At 38.7% G+C, this 17,894-nt stretch overlaps 1 protein-coding gene across 5 annotated transcripts in view; it reads right to left on the reverse strand.

Annotated features, from left to right (window-relative positions):
* Positions 1–17,894, reverse strand: part of si:zfos-2326c3.2 (misshapen-like kinase 1) — a 59,986-nt gene that overhangs the window by 26,959 nt on the left and 15,133 nt on the right. For 2 of the 5 annotated variants that reach the window (XM_024283293.2, XM_024283289.2), the window contains exons 4-15: positions 16,886–17,011; positions 16,605–16,715; positions 14,508–14,598; positions 14,271–14,401; positions 13,419–13,473; positions 12,672–12,750; positions 11,531–11,703; positions 9,664–9,736; positions 7,123–7,234; positions 6,926–7,033; positions 6,611–6,745; positions 1,001–1,066 (exon numbers count right to left, since the gene is read on the reverse strand). In XM_024283293.2, coding sequence (XP_024139061.1) covers positions 1,001–1,066; positions 6,611–6,745; positions 6,926–7,033; positions 7,123–7,234; positions 9,664–9,736; positions 11,531–11,703; positions 12,672–12,750; positions 13,419–13,473; positions 14,271–14,401; positions 14,508–14,598; positions 16,605–16,715; positions 16,886–17,011 — 1,260 coding nt within the window. The remainder of the gene's footprint in view (positions 1–1,000; positions 1,067–6,610; positions 6,746–6,925; positions 7,034–7,122; positions 7,235–9,663; positions 9,737–11,530; positions 11,704–12,671; positions 12,751–13,418; positions 13,474–14,270; positions 14,402–14,507; positions 14,599–16,604; positions 16,716–16,885; positions 17,012–17,894) is intronic. The other 3 variants (XM_036213815.1, XM_024283291.2, XM_024283292.2) reach the window with 3 other exon arrangements.

Consider the following 17,894-nt stretch of genomic DNA (forward strand, 5'->3'; position numbering starts at 1 on the left):
AAACTTTCATGAAACCAGCGGTGTCTTAAGAAGCTCCGGGCAGACATGAGAAGAATAATTGTGGTTTTTGAGGAGCCTCCTCAGAAGTTTTTTGAGTAGTGAAGCGACGGCTAATTGAAACACGTCTTGCGCGTTTATGTGCATGTGAAACCTCCAGCTGGGATGAGAGCGCAACATTTTAAAGGAAAAGCCAAGACGAGTTGAAAGAGTTTCAACAACGGAGTGGTTCCCTGCAGTGAGCGGCACAGGGAGGGATGGACTCTGAGAAGGAACCGGTTACTGGAGAAGGACGACGGCACGCTGGGATCATCAAACGCCAGAAAAGAGAGACAAAAAAAAGGAGTGAAACCAAACCATGGCCTGCTGTGATGAGTGCCGGTTCCCATCCATGTCACTGTAGCCTCCATCTTTACAGTAGTTTCACAAAAGAGTAAAAATCAATTATTCCTTTCCTCAAAAAGATAAATATCTCAGGACACCCGCAGCATAACGAAGTTGCTCAGTCTTTCTCTACTTCTTAAACACACTTTAACTTGCACACGCCCAGTTATATAACTTTTCCTATCAAGCTCTCATTTCTCTAACTTGCCCTCCTTTTAAAAAAACCTTTGATCTGCCATCTGTGACACACTGTCACACAATACTTTCTCTTTTATTCAGCCTCCAAATCAAAGCATTCTCATCTCTTCAGCTTTAAACAATTATTTCCTCATAAAAACAAAAGTCTTCACATCTCCAGTAATGGTCCATAAAATCCCAAGCACACCCAAGCTCTGTACGGCAACAGAGAAAACATTAGAGCTCGAATTAGAAACGGTCTCAGAAATAAACTGAAGGTCAGCTCCCACATAAGCAAAAAGTAGAGGGTTCAAAGAAGAGGTGGATACAAAATGACTGAATGCTTTGTAGATCATCAGTTTGAGAATCGACAAACTCTGACGACATTTGTTTCAATAAACCTCTGTTTTTGATGTAGAATATAAAGGGGAAAGCCTCTTACCTGGCCGGCTGTGGAGTCCAGAGGCCTCACAGAACCGTCGGCGCTCCTCTGTCTGCCAGTCTGGTCCTGTTAAACGCACAAATGCACATCATGACGACTGATGGTCACATGATGACAATATTTGCCAATACATCCCATTAAAAAAGGAAAATAAAAAAATAAAACACCTTGTTTTTTTTAATGGAAATGTCCCATGTGCGATATATCTATGAGTTTTAATCCCCATAAGACAAAAAACTGTGAACACATCAGACACACAAGCTTACTTTAATTAGTGTAGATTTTGAGAGGTGGGAACTAAAATATTCAGCATGTGCAAGATGGCATGGAGCTCTCAGCCAGCGCCCCCACATCTAAATATTTCATAATGACCCTATTTTGAAATTCTCCTGAAAAAACATAACAAAAAAAATCCACCAAAAATACTTCAAACTGGATTGTTCCCTCCTTTCTACAAAGGTTATGTAAATCAGTGCGGTTTAAATATTTGACGTTTTTGCACCACTGCCTTTAAATTGTGTTTTCCTGCTTGAATGTGAGGAGTCACATTGAGCGGAGCTTAAGCTGAAACGGCAGCTTATTCCAATGGCAAAGCTCCGCTGGCAAAGTCTGAACAGCAAACTTCTGATCCCGCTGTGTGATGACCCAAGGTGAGCGATAACAAAGGTTCAGAACTGAAAGGAAGCACTGTGACTGTGAGCATGTTCGGTGACATGAATGCTACAGGGAGAGTTTGCAGTTTTCAAAGCCACAACAGCTACAAACTAGTTGCAGCTATGACAGGCAGCTAACAAAAGTGTTTCCACATTCAAAATAGGTCACAAAAAGTGCATCGGGATGGTGGAGGGAGCGATTGGGGAGTTCAAAGTTCTGCTGCTTAACATTACCAAAAAAATCTGAGTTATAAAGAAGAAATCTCCAGAGACCAACGACGGCAGCAAAAGCTTTTCACATTGAGACGTTTAGCTGACACTTCTGATCGTTATCTCTTTAAGTTCAAATCTGTAAGAAATGTTTCAGAAATGTTGGAAAAAAGGAGTTCCTGAGAGGTCCGTCTTTTTTATATATATATATATATATATATATATATATATATTGTTAGTGGGGCTCGTGCACGTGTAGATTTAGAGGATTCATTCCGCTCTATCTGCTCCAATAGAGGAATCAAACGGCTGAAATGGTAATCAGTGATCTTTTGCTGCAGCAGTAGAGCTCAGTGGAGCAGAGAGGTTGTACATGGATGTAGATGTTGAGGAAAAAAAAGGGTGTTGATTTGACCACTCAGGTTAGCTGGGGTGCAGCAGCGTTTTGGTTGTAGGGGATTAATTCCATGGGCTGGTAGTTCTGTAAGACGTGTACGGTATCAAAGTATTCAAGTCCTGAACAAAGAGTTGAGTTGTACAAATAATGAGGTAGGGGGTCATCTTCAGAATATCAAAGAGTAAAAATCTACACAAAGAAATTAGGTCATTAATTCAAAATTAATTTGATGGTTTTTCAGAAAATTGTAGATCATAGATGTTATTTACTATGATGTGTTTTGGCTAAAAAGCCCTGAGAAAAACTGTGAGAACATTGCAAACCTTCATTATTCTGACAAAAGAATAATATTTTGCCGGTTTCTTATAGATGCCCGTTTGGAATAAACGCCGGGGCTACTATTATGGTGCATTCACACCGAGCATTATTTGTGCGACTGAGGTGTCAACTTTCAATGTTAGGTCAATGTGCAGACGTAATCAGAGGTTTTGCGGCACAAATTAGACATTGGGTGCAGTGAGGTTGACGCAAATCTGGTTCTCGGCTTTGGGCACGTGACATGTCAAGCGGTTAAAAGAGAGGCGGCAGACCCAAAATTTAAAACTCGAATTGCGTCCGATGTATATGCACCATTAGAAGACATAAGGTAAGGAGAAATGGTGTGAGACAGGGAATGATGTGCTATGTTATCCAGAGACAGATAGCAAAATCTGTGATTTTTTTAGCATAGAAATGGTAAGAAAAACCATAGGAGCAAATTCTGGAGATCAGAGGTGTGGTATAGACTAAGAAAATAAGGCTGCCTGGAATAAAACCCTGTGGAACACCACTGAGTTGGATTTATCTCTCCTAAAGGATGTCAAGATAGACATGATTTGGATCAGTCCTAAACTGTCACAGAGACAGACAGCTCATGATGTGTAGAAAGGAGGATTTGGAGACTTTAGTGTTGAAGGATGCAGATAGATGCATAAAAAGACAACTGATAGGAGGAATGTCCACAGACACGGTTACCACAGGTTTCAATGTCTTGGCCTTTGGAGATAACACAATACTAAAAAAAACAAAAAAAAACAATTTCTAAAATAGCTTAGTTCAAAACCATCATTAAGAGTCTGCAAACACTAAATAATTGAAACAAAATAAATGAAACAGACCTTCTCAAAATGGATCAAAGAAAAAATTATGCCAAAAAACATGCTTCTAATTATTTTTTTAAATGATCAGCTTTGTCTAAATCCCTTTCAATATGAAATTGCCTCGTCTTCATGCAAGTCACCTCCCCTGTTCACGCTGGTGCCATCCAAAGGAACAACTTCCCATTTCCAGACCAACTGATGTGCAAAATGATCAGAAGCCTTTCAGCGGACCTCCTCTTTATCGGAAGAAACACAAGACGCCACATCACACACTCGCTGAGCCTGTCACATAATTAAATGCAAATGCATTAAAACTTAATGAAGCATCTGAAAGAGCCATTAGGCGTGATGAACTTAATGACTTTGAGACAGTCTGTGCAGTCCGGGGCCCAAACGTACAGATAGCTCTACATTGAACAGACATAAATAAAAGTAGACAGATATTAATAGTAATAAAGAGCAGTAACCTCTATTGGAGAAGACTGCGTGATATTGCTCTACATCTATTGAAACTTAACAGTGTGTGAGATAAATTAATTTAGCATGAATGAAAATGAGCCACTAAAAAAAAGAATTAAATTAAACATAAAAAAACTGAAAGATGTGATTTAAGTAACTCAAAGTGATATAGACATTCTGTACTAGTCATTTGTCTACTTGTACAGCATCTACTGTATCTGGTGCTGCCCTGTAGTTTAGGCTTTTATAGCGGCTGGAGGAATTTCTTCACATGTGTTGATGGTACGACTCATGAGGGAGTTTGCTTTGTCATCACACTTCCTTGTTTCATCCAATCTTCATCTGTGTGTGGCTCCTGCTGCGTAACACTCTTCCTTAATTTATCCAGAAGAAGACAGTTTGTCAACTGGAGTTGTACTACTGCTGCTGATCACCTGGTGATTTAATGAAGGGAGGATTAGTTCCAAAACAAGCAGGACATCAGCTCAAAGCAAAAGAAACGAAGAAGGTCAATCTCCTCAAGTAAACAGTAAAATACAGAGGTGGGAGGTGATGATAGGGGCCTATTTTGAGTTTTTAAAAACCGCAAAACTGGTGTCTGAGCTCATGTCTAGAATACAAAAACAGCAAGAGCTATAAATGAGCATTGACACTTTTCAGCGTTTTTCTTTTTTTATCAAATGTGGTGCTCAGGAAATGTGCAGTGTCATGTGTAAAAGTGAAGCAACTGACAAAAGCTGAGGAGGTGCAAAAAACCAAAACAGATCCAAAAACAAGAAGGAAAGAGATGCAGACGAAGCGTGACCAGACCATAGGAGGAAATTGCCCCAAAAAAGTTTGTCAAAAAGAGGAAAATGTCACTGACTTTTTGACTTTGGTCGAAAAAAAAAAAAAAACATAAAAAAATCCAACAAATTTAATTGATGTAACTGATCCCACAATATATTTTTTTCTTTTTTTTTTGGTCAAACATTACTTGGACATAGATTTGCTAACATCATCTTTCTTAAAAACATGAAATGTTTTCTGATGAATCTTAGCTCAAAGTGACTGGCTTAGAAATGGTTGGAAGCTCCATATTATGTTGAACTTTAGAAACACATAATTCTTTTAAGAAGGGGTATTTGCACTTGTGTTTCAACAGACAACATTCATCCATCTTTCAAATTCACCGAATCCCTTTCAGGGTCACAAGGTTGCTGGAGACTGTCCCAGCTACAAAGGTGAGGTACCCCGTGGACAGGATGACGGGGTATCCAAGGGCCACACAACCAAACACCCTCACATCCACACCTAAGGGACAATTCTGAGTCACCAATAAACTTCTGAGCTGTGTTTTTGGACTACAATGAATGAACGTGCACAGAGAAAACCCACAAATGGAAAAAAAGAACATGCAAACTCCACAAACTACAGGTCCAGCTGAGATTAAAACCAGCACCTTCTCGTTGTGAGGTGAGGGTGCTAACCACTACACCATTGTGCAATCGTGAACTAGGGCTTTCACTAACAATCATTTTAGAAGTCGATTAGTCAGCGATATGTTTTTGGATTAGACAGCAACTGTTGTTTATGTAAGGTGATGTGCAAAATTTTTATGTATGGAACTGCTAATCCTCCGATTTCACAGAAATTGAAATTATACATTTATAGTTCAGAAATTTCCATTATAAAAGATAAAAAGTCTAAGATCTCAGGTAAGCTATATGCTAGCACAAAAATAGCTGTAATTGGCTCACAAGTTAGAGGGTTCCAGATCCCTGCTCTAAATCATTGTTTTATATATATATATATATACACATATATATGGTTAACCTTCTGCTTAACTTCAGTAAACCTAAACATCACTTAAGTTTTGGATAATTTAACAATGAATCCTGAAAATGTTCTTCACAATTTTTCCATCCTCAAAGTTCTGCAACACTAAAGCAAATTTGTGTGAATCCGGTGTGAAAATTTGCTTTCCTTTTCTGCAGAATCAGCTGCTTCTCAGTGATTACGTAATCACTTCACTACTATGCAGCTACATCAATGCAAGGCCACTTTTCTCAGCATCAGAATTTGCTGGAAAAACATTAACTACATAATGTGGTCAACTTTGAAAATGGGAAGCCTTACCTGCACTTTATTTTGGTAAATGGTGTATACTTGTACAGCGCTTTTCTACTTTCCTTGAAGCCCAGTGTTTTACAGTCACATAACCATTCACACAACGATTTTTTATGGTCGATTAATCGGCATTGTCGACTAATCGTTGACAGCCCTTTCCTGGACAGACAATATGTTTGTGAAAACGACTTAATTTATTGCTCTAGAATCTGCCGTCACAATGAAAAAAAACCTTCTAAATCGTTAAAAGTCTAAGAAATAATGAGGTGGTTTCTTTCTACCTTTCATCTCATTTTGGTACGGAGTGATTGGAGCTTCATCAGTTCTTTCAAACAACATGAATAGGTTCAGTGATGAAGAAAACTAATGTTTTATCTCTTAAGTGTCAACGGCAGACAGGAGCAATCCGGCATCAGTGCTGAGAACATCAAAGACACTTTGATCCAAGATAAAATTATGTCTTTACATCTGTATGAAATGTGACACTTCGGTTCACGTGGAAGGTATTTCATCGGATGTGTTTTGTAAATTAGAATCATTTTTTTTTTATTTTTCAAAATAAAAGAATTTGAAAAAAAAAACATAAAAAGTAGAAGTTTTTGTTACAACACAATCTCACAAACAGACTGGATGTTTTCTTTACCTGTCTTCTGTCACACCTCCTGTTCTTCTCATCCAGAGGGATCCTGCTGTCGTGGAGATCAGACTCCTCCCCCACAAAGACCTCCTGAAGCTCAGCCCACTGAAATGCACCATCCGTCAGCTGCAGTCGCTGCTGCTGCGATGGAGAATCGTGACAAGTGGAGTTTGTGTCTGTTTCATCAGAGATTTCCAAAAGCTGAAAGCGGCTGAAGTCAGCCTTCACATAAAAGCTGTCACTGAAGAGCTTCTAAAAACATTTGAGGTAAAACTCAATCGAAAATCTTTTCTTTTGCTCTTTGTGCTGTCAAACACTCACATCCTCCAACTTCTGCCGCTGCTCCTGTTGTTGCTGGATCCTCCTCTGTCTCTCAGCCAGAAACTGCTGCTTGTATCGCTCCTGCTCAGCCAGCTGCTGCCTGTGCTGCTGTAAAAGGCGACATAGTCTTACATTTAAAAAATCAGCTTTAGAAACATTCCCAACAAGATTCCCAGCAGAAATCAGACCATCCCTACCTGCTGTCTCTGCTGACCTCCTCTGTGACCTCCCTCTTTACTCCTCTCATCCGTCTGCAGACGAAGGAACTCCCGTCTCAACGTCCACTCACCAGGAACGTTAACTATGGAGCTGACAGAGAGAGGTGGTAGGAAGTGTCAGTGAGCTGTCGTGAAGGCCCCTCATGGGGCAAAGGGGGCTTTAGGCGCAGTCACAAAAACAAGCACACTTTAGGCTCATCCTGGTCCAAGATGCCATCTGTCCATGAACATCCAGGGACATCAGGAGGGAACGGCGTGCATCTGTTCATGGACAGGAGTAAAAGCACAAGCCTCGCCTTGCATGTTTGCACTAAAGCATCTCAGCAAGAACACTGAGTATCTGCAGATAGTTTGGTCTCATCTTGATGTTGTGTTTTTTATTTTTTATTTTACACGAACGCTCACATTTAGAGACGTTCGTAGAGATCAAGCTCAGTGAGAAAAACCTTAAAAATGCTTGAAATCTTGAGTTTTATTTAGAAAGGTAACAATATGTCAACAGTGCAGTGATTTGAGGTAAGCAGACATTGTTAAATGATCTGTTGAAACTTTGACTATAAATCCAAATGTAGGAGATTTTAGACTCAACACTTAGGCCGAATCTGACTTCTTCTGCTACCCCTACAGCTTCTCCCTACCCCTTCTCCCTTCTAAGTTGATGTTGTGAAGTATTTCCGAGCGCTAGCAGCTCCGCGCTAATGTAGCAGACCATCAACTACTGATAACGTCATCGAGTGGGGGTGACATCTAAATTTGAAGACACAATTTTTCCATAACTCTCTGTTTGGACGGCTAAATGTAGGGGTAGAGAGAAGCAGTAGGGATAGGGAGAGAATTTGGATAATGCCTTAGTCCTTTGTGTTTTAAAAACAACAAATAGGTCAAATCCACAAAGTAGTCTTACTTATTTTTTGCAATTATTATAGATCTTTAATGTTATACAACACCTCACTACACACTTTATGCACTTTTTCACATTTAATCCTTATTGCTTCCCTACCTCTCTGGCTCCCCTCTATTGCTCCAGTTGTAGGGGTATTTAAAGCTGTAGTCGTGACCCTATTACTGGTAGGATGAACCGTGCCACAACATGTCACTGAGGAGAAACACATTTCTTTATGTGTGTGTACTCTGACGCACATAAGTTTATATTTAAACGTAAGTAATGAGTTTTTGCATGACTTTCTTCAGTTATGAAACCAGTGTTGTTATGTCCGAATTTGAAGACACAATTTGTTCCTTATCTCTCTGCCTGGAGGGATAAGTAAGGAGAAGCTGATTGTATCAGATCTAAAATTTTCTCAAAGATTAAACCTTTGTAGAAAAATAAGACCAATACTGTAGAATGACACCAAACATGTCGATCTCATGCTCTGATCTTCCATCACTCGTGAACAAGACCCCAAAATAAACTCCCCCACCTGGGGCAGAAGCACTCTACCCACCCAGAGAGGAGCTTTCTCCAGTCAAGAACCATGACCTCAGATTTGGCAGCGAACCGCCTCAATGCATGCTGAAGGTCAGGTGTCAAAGGCTTAAATGTTTCAGGAAAAAATGCCTTGTTTTATTATTTTTAAAGCATCGGTTAGAGCATCCTTTAGGGACGGGAAATGTTTCTCCAGGCCTGGGGACTCGTCGCTATCAAAGATTTTCTTACATTATAGGTTCAGAACATCGTCTGAAAATAGTTTGCTGAACTGAAACACAGTTATTTGGTATTTAGGTAGGAGGAAGTGATTCAAATTTGTACTAGTAAATAAGTTCAAGGTCAGATTTACACCTACAGAATATGTTTTTTGTTCATTCGCAATCAAGCTACATAAATAGCTAAAAACTATTTGCAGGGATTTTAAATACAACATAAAAACTTTAAAACAAAAGAAAAAAGATTCCAGTTTGCAGCAGATCTTTGGAAAGACATGACACATTTAGATCAGAGCTTTGTGAGCAAGTCGGTTCAAGAAAGGAAATGGTTACTATAAAAAGGGCTTGTGAGAACGAAACATTCGCAAAAGTCTACTTCTGAAAAACCTTAAGTAAACTCTGAGTCAGACGGCCTACACCCAACGATGACAACTAGCTGCCACTTAAGCAGCTAAAAGCTGGAAAAAAAGGGCATCAGGTTAGAGGATTTTTTTAAATAAAAAAGTTCATTTGTTTGGTTTGAATAAGACGTAAAAACTTTTTTTTTAATTACACAGATCCATTTTGATTTGTATGGAGCCAAATTGAGGCCATTAAGATCTGAAACCCAAATTAAACTTGTTTTTAAATTATTTTTAAAATAAAATTTTGAGTTTTGAAATATGAAAAAATTTGAAGCTAAAAATAATTACGTTTATTTTAAAAATTGCAGAAAGTTTCAGTCACTTAGATTTTTTTTTTTTTTTTGCCAAACACTTATATTTTTTTCCAAGTTGTTTTATTTGGGTTTCAAATCTTATTGGCCCCAATTTGGCTCCATAGATGTTGAATGAATATATAGTTACTGTTGGTATGGAAACATAACTGTATAATCACCTTGGTTCACCTTCCTCCTCTGTGACCTCGTCATCTTCATCCTCACTGCCGCTGTACTCGTACTCTAGACCCTCTGGGAAAACAAACACAAAAGAAATTGTGAAAAAAATTGTTTCAGAGTAATTTGGCTGCACAGAAGTGTGGATGGAATAATATCTTGCGGAATGACACTCCATGATGTCAAAACATCCCAGCACTCCCTAACACACAGAGGACGTGTGAAAGTCGTCCAGCCACTGTTCTCCTCTCCTGTACAGCCATGTGTTCTGCAGCTTAAACGCACAGAAGTCTTTGGTGCTGCAGCTTTGACTTCAGCCACCAGCCTTTCAAATCTCTGCTCTAAGGAGGAAGAAGAGGAGGTCAGCCAGTGTAGCGTGGCAACATTTGGCGGGCATATGGTACAAAAAGGAGCTCAGACGAACTTTAATCTGACACTTCATATGTTGCCAGTAATAAGATGAAAGGTGAAAACACGTGTGAGGTTTTTATTTTTTTCTTCCCCCAGCGGAGAAATATTAATTAAAAAGAATTGAGCTTCCCAAAGAAAGCAGGAACTTTTAGCTGTGAGCCAAAACTACAGCAAAGAAGTTTCTTCTTCCTCCTTCAAGGATACATCCTGCAACTTCTGACCATTGTTTTGCAGACTTTACCTTTGGGAATGTGAGCATGCTAAAAATGACACTCCTCGTACATCCAAGACCCTCGTTCCCCCCCCCCCCCCGAAACATTTATAAACACAAACTGTGTCCTAAACACCCTGCATGCATATGCACAGGCGCTTTAGGCATGCATTGAGTCTACCAGTCATTAGTGTTTTTATTAGTTAAGAAAAGATGAGAACCAGATGGTCATTTGTGTGCACTCCCTGCCTCTCCCTCTCAGTTTCCTCTTGTTGTCTCTTTGCAGCTGTCATTGTCTCTCCTTCAGATAAGATGAGCTGAAGTTATGCAAAAGATGTGAACTTCTTATGGCGCATTAAAGTCTCACTCCGATTATCTTTGGAGCTATTTTAAAAGCAGTTCCAGTGTTTTTTTTTTAATTATGGTTATCCTATTTTTAGTCAAAAATATTTCTAAAAAGTGTCATTTTCTAAGACATATTATCTGCAAAGCAACAGGAGTTTATTAAAAATTTGCCTCCAAGTTGTGGAAAGAACGTTGATGCAGAGCAACCCCGCCCCCCTTTCCCTCCTTATTACTGAGAGCTCTCTGTTTACACGCTCTCCTGCTAGTTAACAGCCAAAAAAGGCAACAAAAATGGCGGGCAATAGCGGAGCTATCCAGCCGAGCTGTTTTTAGCCAGATGCCAACTCAGACGAGGAAAACGAAGACGTACATTGATCTAGTCGTCTACAACTGGATGTGTCACAATGGAAGCAGGAAGATTGTGGAGTATTTTCTATGTCATAAATACGCTATTTTACAAATGTTATTTTTTCGTCTGCTCCTGATTCACAACGATTTGAATAAAGGGATACTCAGAAATCCAATTTTAAGCTTAAATTTTCTACTATATGACATAGTCATCAGAAAAATGACACAAGGAGAACAAAAAAAGTTTGGAGAGAAAACAAAAGTTTTCAAAAGAAAACAAGGGTTTGTGTCTGTCACAAGCTAACTGCACACACTGACATCAGCTCTCACATATAAGAGAGATTGACTAAAAAAACAATACATTTTTTTAACCAATCTTCTATCACTTGCTTTCAAAAATCCACAAAAATGAAAAATAATCTAGAAAAAGAGTTGTCTGCTGTTGTAAATGATCAGATATCCATCATGGAGAGTTTTACTCTGCAAAAAGTGATCATCAATGGTTTCTCTGCAACCTTCCAGCCAAAGTCTCGAGTCCATGGTTTGTTCATTACCTTTCTCTCGCTTCTTCCTGGTCCTGTCCAGGTGATCCTTGAGCATGATGCGGACCTGCCTCTCATTCGGCAGGTCTTTGATGAAGGCGTGTCTCAGCAGGGCGTCTGTGGCGGGTCTGTGCAGATGGTTTTTAACCAGGCAGCTGTCAACGAATGACAAGAAACGCTTCGACCTGTGCCGGGAGAGAAACAAGTTCAAGACAAAAAGAATCAGTCAAAATCAAGATGGAAAGACGACTACTGGTTTTTAAAAATTGAAAAAAACAGAAGCTTCCAGAGAAGGCAGAGATAGGTTTGGGTTCTTCTCTTCCTTAAATTTTTTTAATATATTAAGCTAACATGAAACTGAAGAAATACAAAAACAGACAGAATGCAGCTTTCAAATAAATTGATGAACATTTTAACTAAGAACTAAGCATGAACCCCTGTTGGACATTTACAAAGTAGAAAGAATTCCATATTGCAAAATGTTTATTTTGAAATTCTAATTTCCTCCTCAATTTTTCTCTAAAAAATACAAAAAATAGAAAAGTGATCAAATTTGTTAATGAAAAACATTTAATATAAACTAAAGTTTCAGTTTGCATATGAAGATTGGGACTCACCTTCAGCCCACGACTAAACTTCCCCCGTATAAATAACTGTCCTGCCTTAAATGTGGAGTTGATAGTGAAGCTCTAAAGCCACTGGTTACAGAGCTGCAGAGACCCTCCTCTAATATCAAGTATGCAGTTTTTACCCAGAGAAAAAAGAGAAGAAATATGTTGCTCGTTTCAATTTGAAGCCTTAGGGAGGCCTGGAGGTAAAACGCCGGGAAAGCTCTGGAGCTTTTAAAAGCTCTTCTGAGAGGATGGATTTCAGATCAAACTAAAAGTGAAAGACGGAAAGCAGAAAGGGTCAACTCTAAAGAGCTTGTAATTCAAGAATTGAAGAACAAAAAAAAAAAAAAAAAATGGAAGAACTGATTTTCTATCCTGTCATTTTGCTTGTATTTTGCTGACTCCAACTTTGTCTTCGAGAGAGCTCATTTATAATGTGATCATCTCATGAATTAATACCCTCCCTGGTGCTTTCAGAAGATCTACACGATTCGTTTTTTTCCTTTTGTGTGTCAAATGTTTGTGCGTGTTCACAGACTTGCCATTTCTTTGATTTAAGTTTGGGTGGAGGGTTTCGAGGAATCAAGAACAGCGCTCTCATCGGATGCATGTCGCAGAGCGCTATGAGGAGGAGGACACAACAACAGATGGTTAGCAGAACACAGATGAGGAGGAAAAACACAATCAATGCAACAAGCACTAGTACTCCAACATGCAAGTCTTGAACAGTGTTCTATTTTTTTAAAGACTTCCTTACTTTAAGTTTTCTCTTTGTTTCTCCTACTTTTATTTTTTTTTTTTAACTGTAAAAACCAGACACTAACCAGGAAGTCAATCAGCCTTCATCTACTGTTTGTTATTGTCCTGTTTTACATGAGCAAGTCACAGTTCTGGTAGATAAAAGATTATAACTCCAGGAAAAAACTAACAATTAAAAAATGGAGAACAAAAAAAAAGTCAAATTTTATTTGGTTTGATTGAAATCAAACCCTATTTGAAAGGAGTGCGATTAAGGTTTTTTATTAATATTTGCTTCTTTCCCAACATTTTCTTTAGTACAAGTAGATGTTTGAACCAGAAAATAATATTTTCTGTAGAAAATTGGCAATAAAATGGTCAGTTACAGGGACATGCGAAAAAAATGAGTCAGGAGAAATGTTACTCTAAACCACCTTAACAGATCCCAAAAGGGTCGAATTCATTGAACCAAAGTTCAAGGCTTTTGCATGTCAAACTTGAGTCATGTTTACAGTATGTTGCTTATATTTGTTTCTGCGTCTTTGACTTACGAGGAGCTCCTTCAGCCATCTCCAAGGCAGTGATGCCTAAAGACCAAAGGTCACTCTGGAAATAAGAAAAGCATTTTAAGCTTAACATTTTTATAATAAAAACAGCCAGAAGACTTCATCAAACATCGTATTAATGAGCTTCATCAAGTTGCAACAAAATGTTCCAAGTTTCAAGCACTTTGTCCCCTAAAGATTGAAGATATGATGCACAAAACTTATAAAAATGTTGCTTGTGGCGTCAGGAGAAACTATCTATTCTCAATGTTTCTAACTTTTGTTTTAAATTAGTCTGAATTGTGTTCCATGAGTCCTAAGTTGGCCGTTTAAGCAAAGAAAAAGATGAATAAGAGAAAAAAAACAAACAAGAAAAAGAAGAAAAAGAACTAGAAGGACAAGAACTAGAAGAAAACAAAGAAGAAGAACAAGAAAAAGATTTCAGGATAATTTGGTAGGGTAGAAAAATCCCCATGTTGTTGGTAGATCACAACACATATTAACCAACTGAGACATAGTTTTAAAGGAACAACCTTTCAATGTTTGTGTGTCATTGAATGGATAATAGAAAAAGAAAGGCCAGACATTTTTATCAAATAAAAGTAAACCTAAGACAAGACATCAGCCCAGAAAAACTCAAGCAGTAAAGTGATGCCATGTTGGTCAATGGATGTTTTCTGGTTCAAAAAATTGGCATTGGTCATGGAAAAACCCGAACAAGCGGAGTATTTCCATCAGATTTTGACACCCTTGTTAGCGTAACCAGTTTATGGTTAATGTGCAATTGAAACAAATCCACGCACACACACAGAAGTCATTAATAATTGCTGCATTTGTGAAATCTGTGGTTCACAATACCCTGTAGTCATATGTGGCTTCAGGGTTCTCGTCACAGGCGATGACCTCTGGAGCCATCCAATAGGGAGTGCCAATGAAAGTGTTCCGCCGCCCAATTGTTTTATCCAACTGAGCTGAAACTCCAAAGTCAACTGGAACAAAAAAACCACAAAGCGGCATTGTGTGTGAAAACAAATACCAATTTTGCATGTGAGGGCGACTTTTCACGTGTTTTAGAAGTAAGGGAATGGTTCTTACCCAGTTTGACTTCAGCATTCTCTGTCAGCAAAACATTTTGTCCCTTAATGTCTCTGTGGATCACATGATGGGAGTGGAGATGGGAAAGGCCCTGGAAGACAAATGTGTACACAAAAACACAACATTGAGTCAGATGACCCCATTCATGATGACATTGTCAGCTGTATGAAGCAGCTCTGAGGGCATGTCTGTATGGTGTCGGGGAACATAAATCTTCATCCTGTTCCTTCCTCTATAGAACAACAATAAACATTCCCGAGCGAAGCCTCACAACCACCTATCAGAGGCAAAGTTTCAGAGTGTGCACGTTTTTGTGGCTCCACTCTCACTTCTTCAAAAGTGTTTAAACAAACAGAGGAAGTGAGTTTTATTTTTGACGATGACTTCACCTTGGTGTCTGTGTGCATCTCTGAGCGTGTTGTGATGTTGAAACAATGAGAAGAAAGCATGGCTGACGGCAGCACTGAACACACTGGCGACAGTCCAGAGCCCTTTGTCTCCTATGCTTTATTACTACTTAAAAAAAGTCTAATTTTATCTGTGATAACAGCATCTCTGTTGATAAAAGCTGATAAACTGCTCGGTTTGTTTGGTGAACCAGAGGCTCCACAGGCCGACACAGAAAGCAAACAGCGCTGTAGTCTTTCTCAGGACCCTGTGATCTCCCATAATGATAATCATAACATCCTTAAGGCATGCCCTTTTTAAACATATCAATGAAAAAACAAATGCTCCAGTGGTGTCACACTGGGACAACATGAGAGGAGATAAATTCCTAAGCATGGTGAAGTGTCAGCATTGCTTTGATGTCTGCAAAACCACTTCATCAGCAGCAGCTTATTAGATCCACAGTTTGGATCCACACCAGGGAAACATCTGAGCAGGATCACATGATCAACAGAAACAGAAGTAAGTGTCATCGCTGGCTGAGGTAAACGCACTCTATGAAACTTCAATGACGAGTTACTATTCAAAACTGAAAAACTTTATCTGAGAAACTGGATACAGTTGAAAAAATGTCACAAGGAAAGGTCTTTTAAAAAATCAATCCTGTGTTAAAAACTGTATTGGATTACAACAGATTTTTCATACAAAAACCACAAAAAAAAATGTCTAAAATTTCAAAGCAGTAAAACTTTAGTGCATTTTTTATTAGGAAAATGTCGTTTCATTTTATTTTTTACATTTTCCAATCAATTATGACTAATCATCTTAAATTTAATGTATTTATGTATAGCTGAATACCTCTTTTGTTCGAATCCTTTGGTTTTTTTTTTGTTCTGATTGCTCAAAATAAATCAATTCAAAATTCTAAAATCAACCTTACTTACAGGTACACTGGTTTGTTGCATCACCCTACACACCATTAAGGATTAGGTCTTCATTTTGAGCCATTGGTGTGTGTAGTATGCATCTATAGCATATAAAGATGCAAATCTCTTTTGTATGTCTTCTTTGTTACTTGTTTTGCTTTGATTGCTTGAAATAAATAAATTCCAAACTCTTAAGTCTACCCCACTTACAGCTATGCTGGTTTGTTACATTACTCTACAAAGCATTACAAATTTAAGTCTTTTTGAATCAATAGTTTGTATATACAGCTCATATATCCTCTTTGGTATTTTTTTTTGTTTAATTGCTTGAAATAAATAAAATCCAAATTCCAAGATCTACCCCACTTACAGCTATGCTGCGTTGTTACATCACTCTACACACTATTACCAATTAGGTCTTCATTTTAAACCAATACTATGTATGTATATCATGCAAAGCTGTATATCTATTTTGTTTTCCTTCTTGGTATTTGTTTGTTTGTTTTGATTGCTTGAAATAAATCAATTCTAAATTCCAAGATTAACCTCACAGGTACACTGGGTTGTTACTTTGTTTTTTGTGTGTGATTGCTTATATTAAATAAATTCTAAATTACATACATCACCCAACACCATTGTCCACCTGCTTCTTATTTATAAATCATCAGGCCTGATGGACTCCAGAGAACACTTACAGATTTCCTTAGGCAAACTGGGAAACTCTTCTTCTAAAGTCATGTGCTTTAAAGTGCATTGCAGTGGTAGTGTGTTTATGGTGCCTTACCCTGAGCACCTCTCTGCAGATGTAAGCGATCCAGTCTTCCTTAAAACAGTTTCCCTTAGTCTTCTTCACCAGGTCTGTCACAGATCCAGCTCCACAGTACTCCATCACTAACTGAAGGAGCAAATGTTGACACTCAGACAATTGTAAAGGAGCCTGAATCCTTTAAACTGCACTCAATGAAGGTCAGAGACACTTTACAGTTAGAATGGAAGGCTGCAGCTGCTATATGCAGTAAACACCTCATCAACAATGAACCCACATAAATAAACAAGTCAACCAACCCAGAGTTGGTGATCCTGTCCTGCAGGACTTTTTTTAACGAAGGCTCCGTAATAAGTAGCGATGTTTCTATGGTGAGAATAACTTTTTAACATATTGATTTCAAGCTTGATTTCCTCCTCTTCTTCCTAAATATAGAAGCAGACACACAGAAGAAAAACAAGATGGATTAGAATGAGATCCGGTCAACAGAGTCCCTTATTTCAAGAAATAAACCTTGAGTGCGTGGGTTTTTAAACAAACAGTCTGAACCCTTCAGGTCAGGTCACCAAGGTGACCATGACATGAGTGACAGCCCTTCTCCACTCTACAAGAAGGGTAGAGTCACTGTTGTGATTCACAAAAGTCTTAAAGTCTCTAAAAAGTTACATCATGTTCAGTTATTTTTATCCAGTGCATGATAGTTTGCAAGATCATTGATTTTAGTTGATGTTTGAAGCATTTGAAAATCCGTTTTTACACTTTTTTCATGGTGTTTTTGATTGTTTTTTTCTAGTCTTGTTGAAGACTCTGTGTGCTTCTACAATGTTAAGGTCTTTTAGTTGATGTTGTTTTCATTCCAAGGTCTCATTAGACACACGCAAACAGAAGCCGCAGCATTTCTTTAAAACGACCTTAACTCGACTGTCCTCGTGTCTCCAATTGTAATCGTGAGTCCTGGAAATGACGTGAGACTTGTCACACGAGTTCTTGGCTTTTTACTTCCAGGAGCAGAGGAGAAGTGGAGGTAGACCTTTGGTGCTCATCACGAAAAAAGGAACAACGTAGAGCTTCCTCCAGTCACTACCCGACTTTAATCTCAACATGGCAGGATGGCAGAAAATGACAAGGAGGGGTGTGAACTTTCCCCTCCATCTGAAACACAAAGCCTTCTGCTGGCGTCTGTACGCGAGTGTGCGTCAGTCTGTGAGTGTTAGTGTGACCTGGAGTGAGTAGGCAGATAACAGGCCAGCATTTCCTGCTCAACAGACTGTCTGAGTGATCCCAAGTCACGTCAAAAGAAAACACCAA

The sequence above is a fragment of the Oryzias melastigma genome, linkage group LG10, assembly GCF_002922805.2.
Source record: "Oryzias melastigma strain HK-1 linkage group LG10, ASM292280v2, whole genome shotgun sequence".
Lineage (NCBI taxonomy): Eukaryota > Metazoa > Chordata > Actinopteri > Beloniformes > Adrianichthyidae > Oryzias > Oryzias melastigma.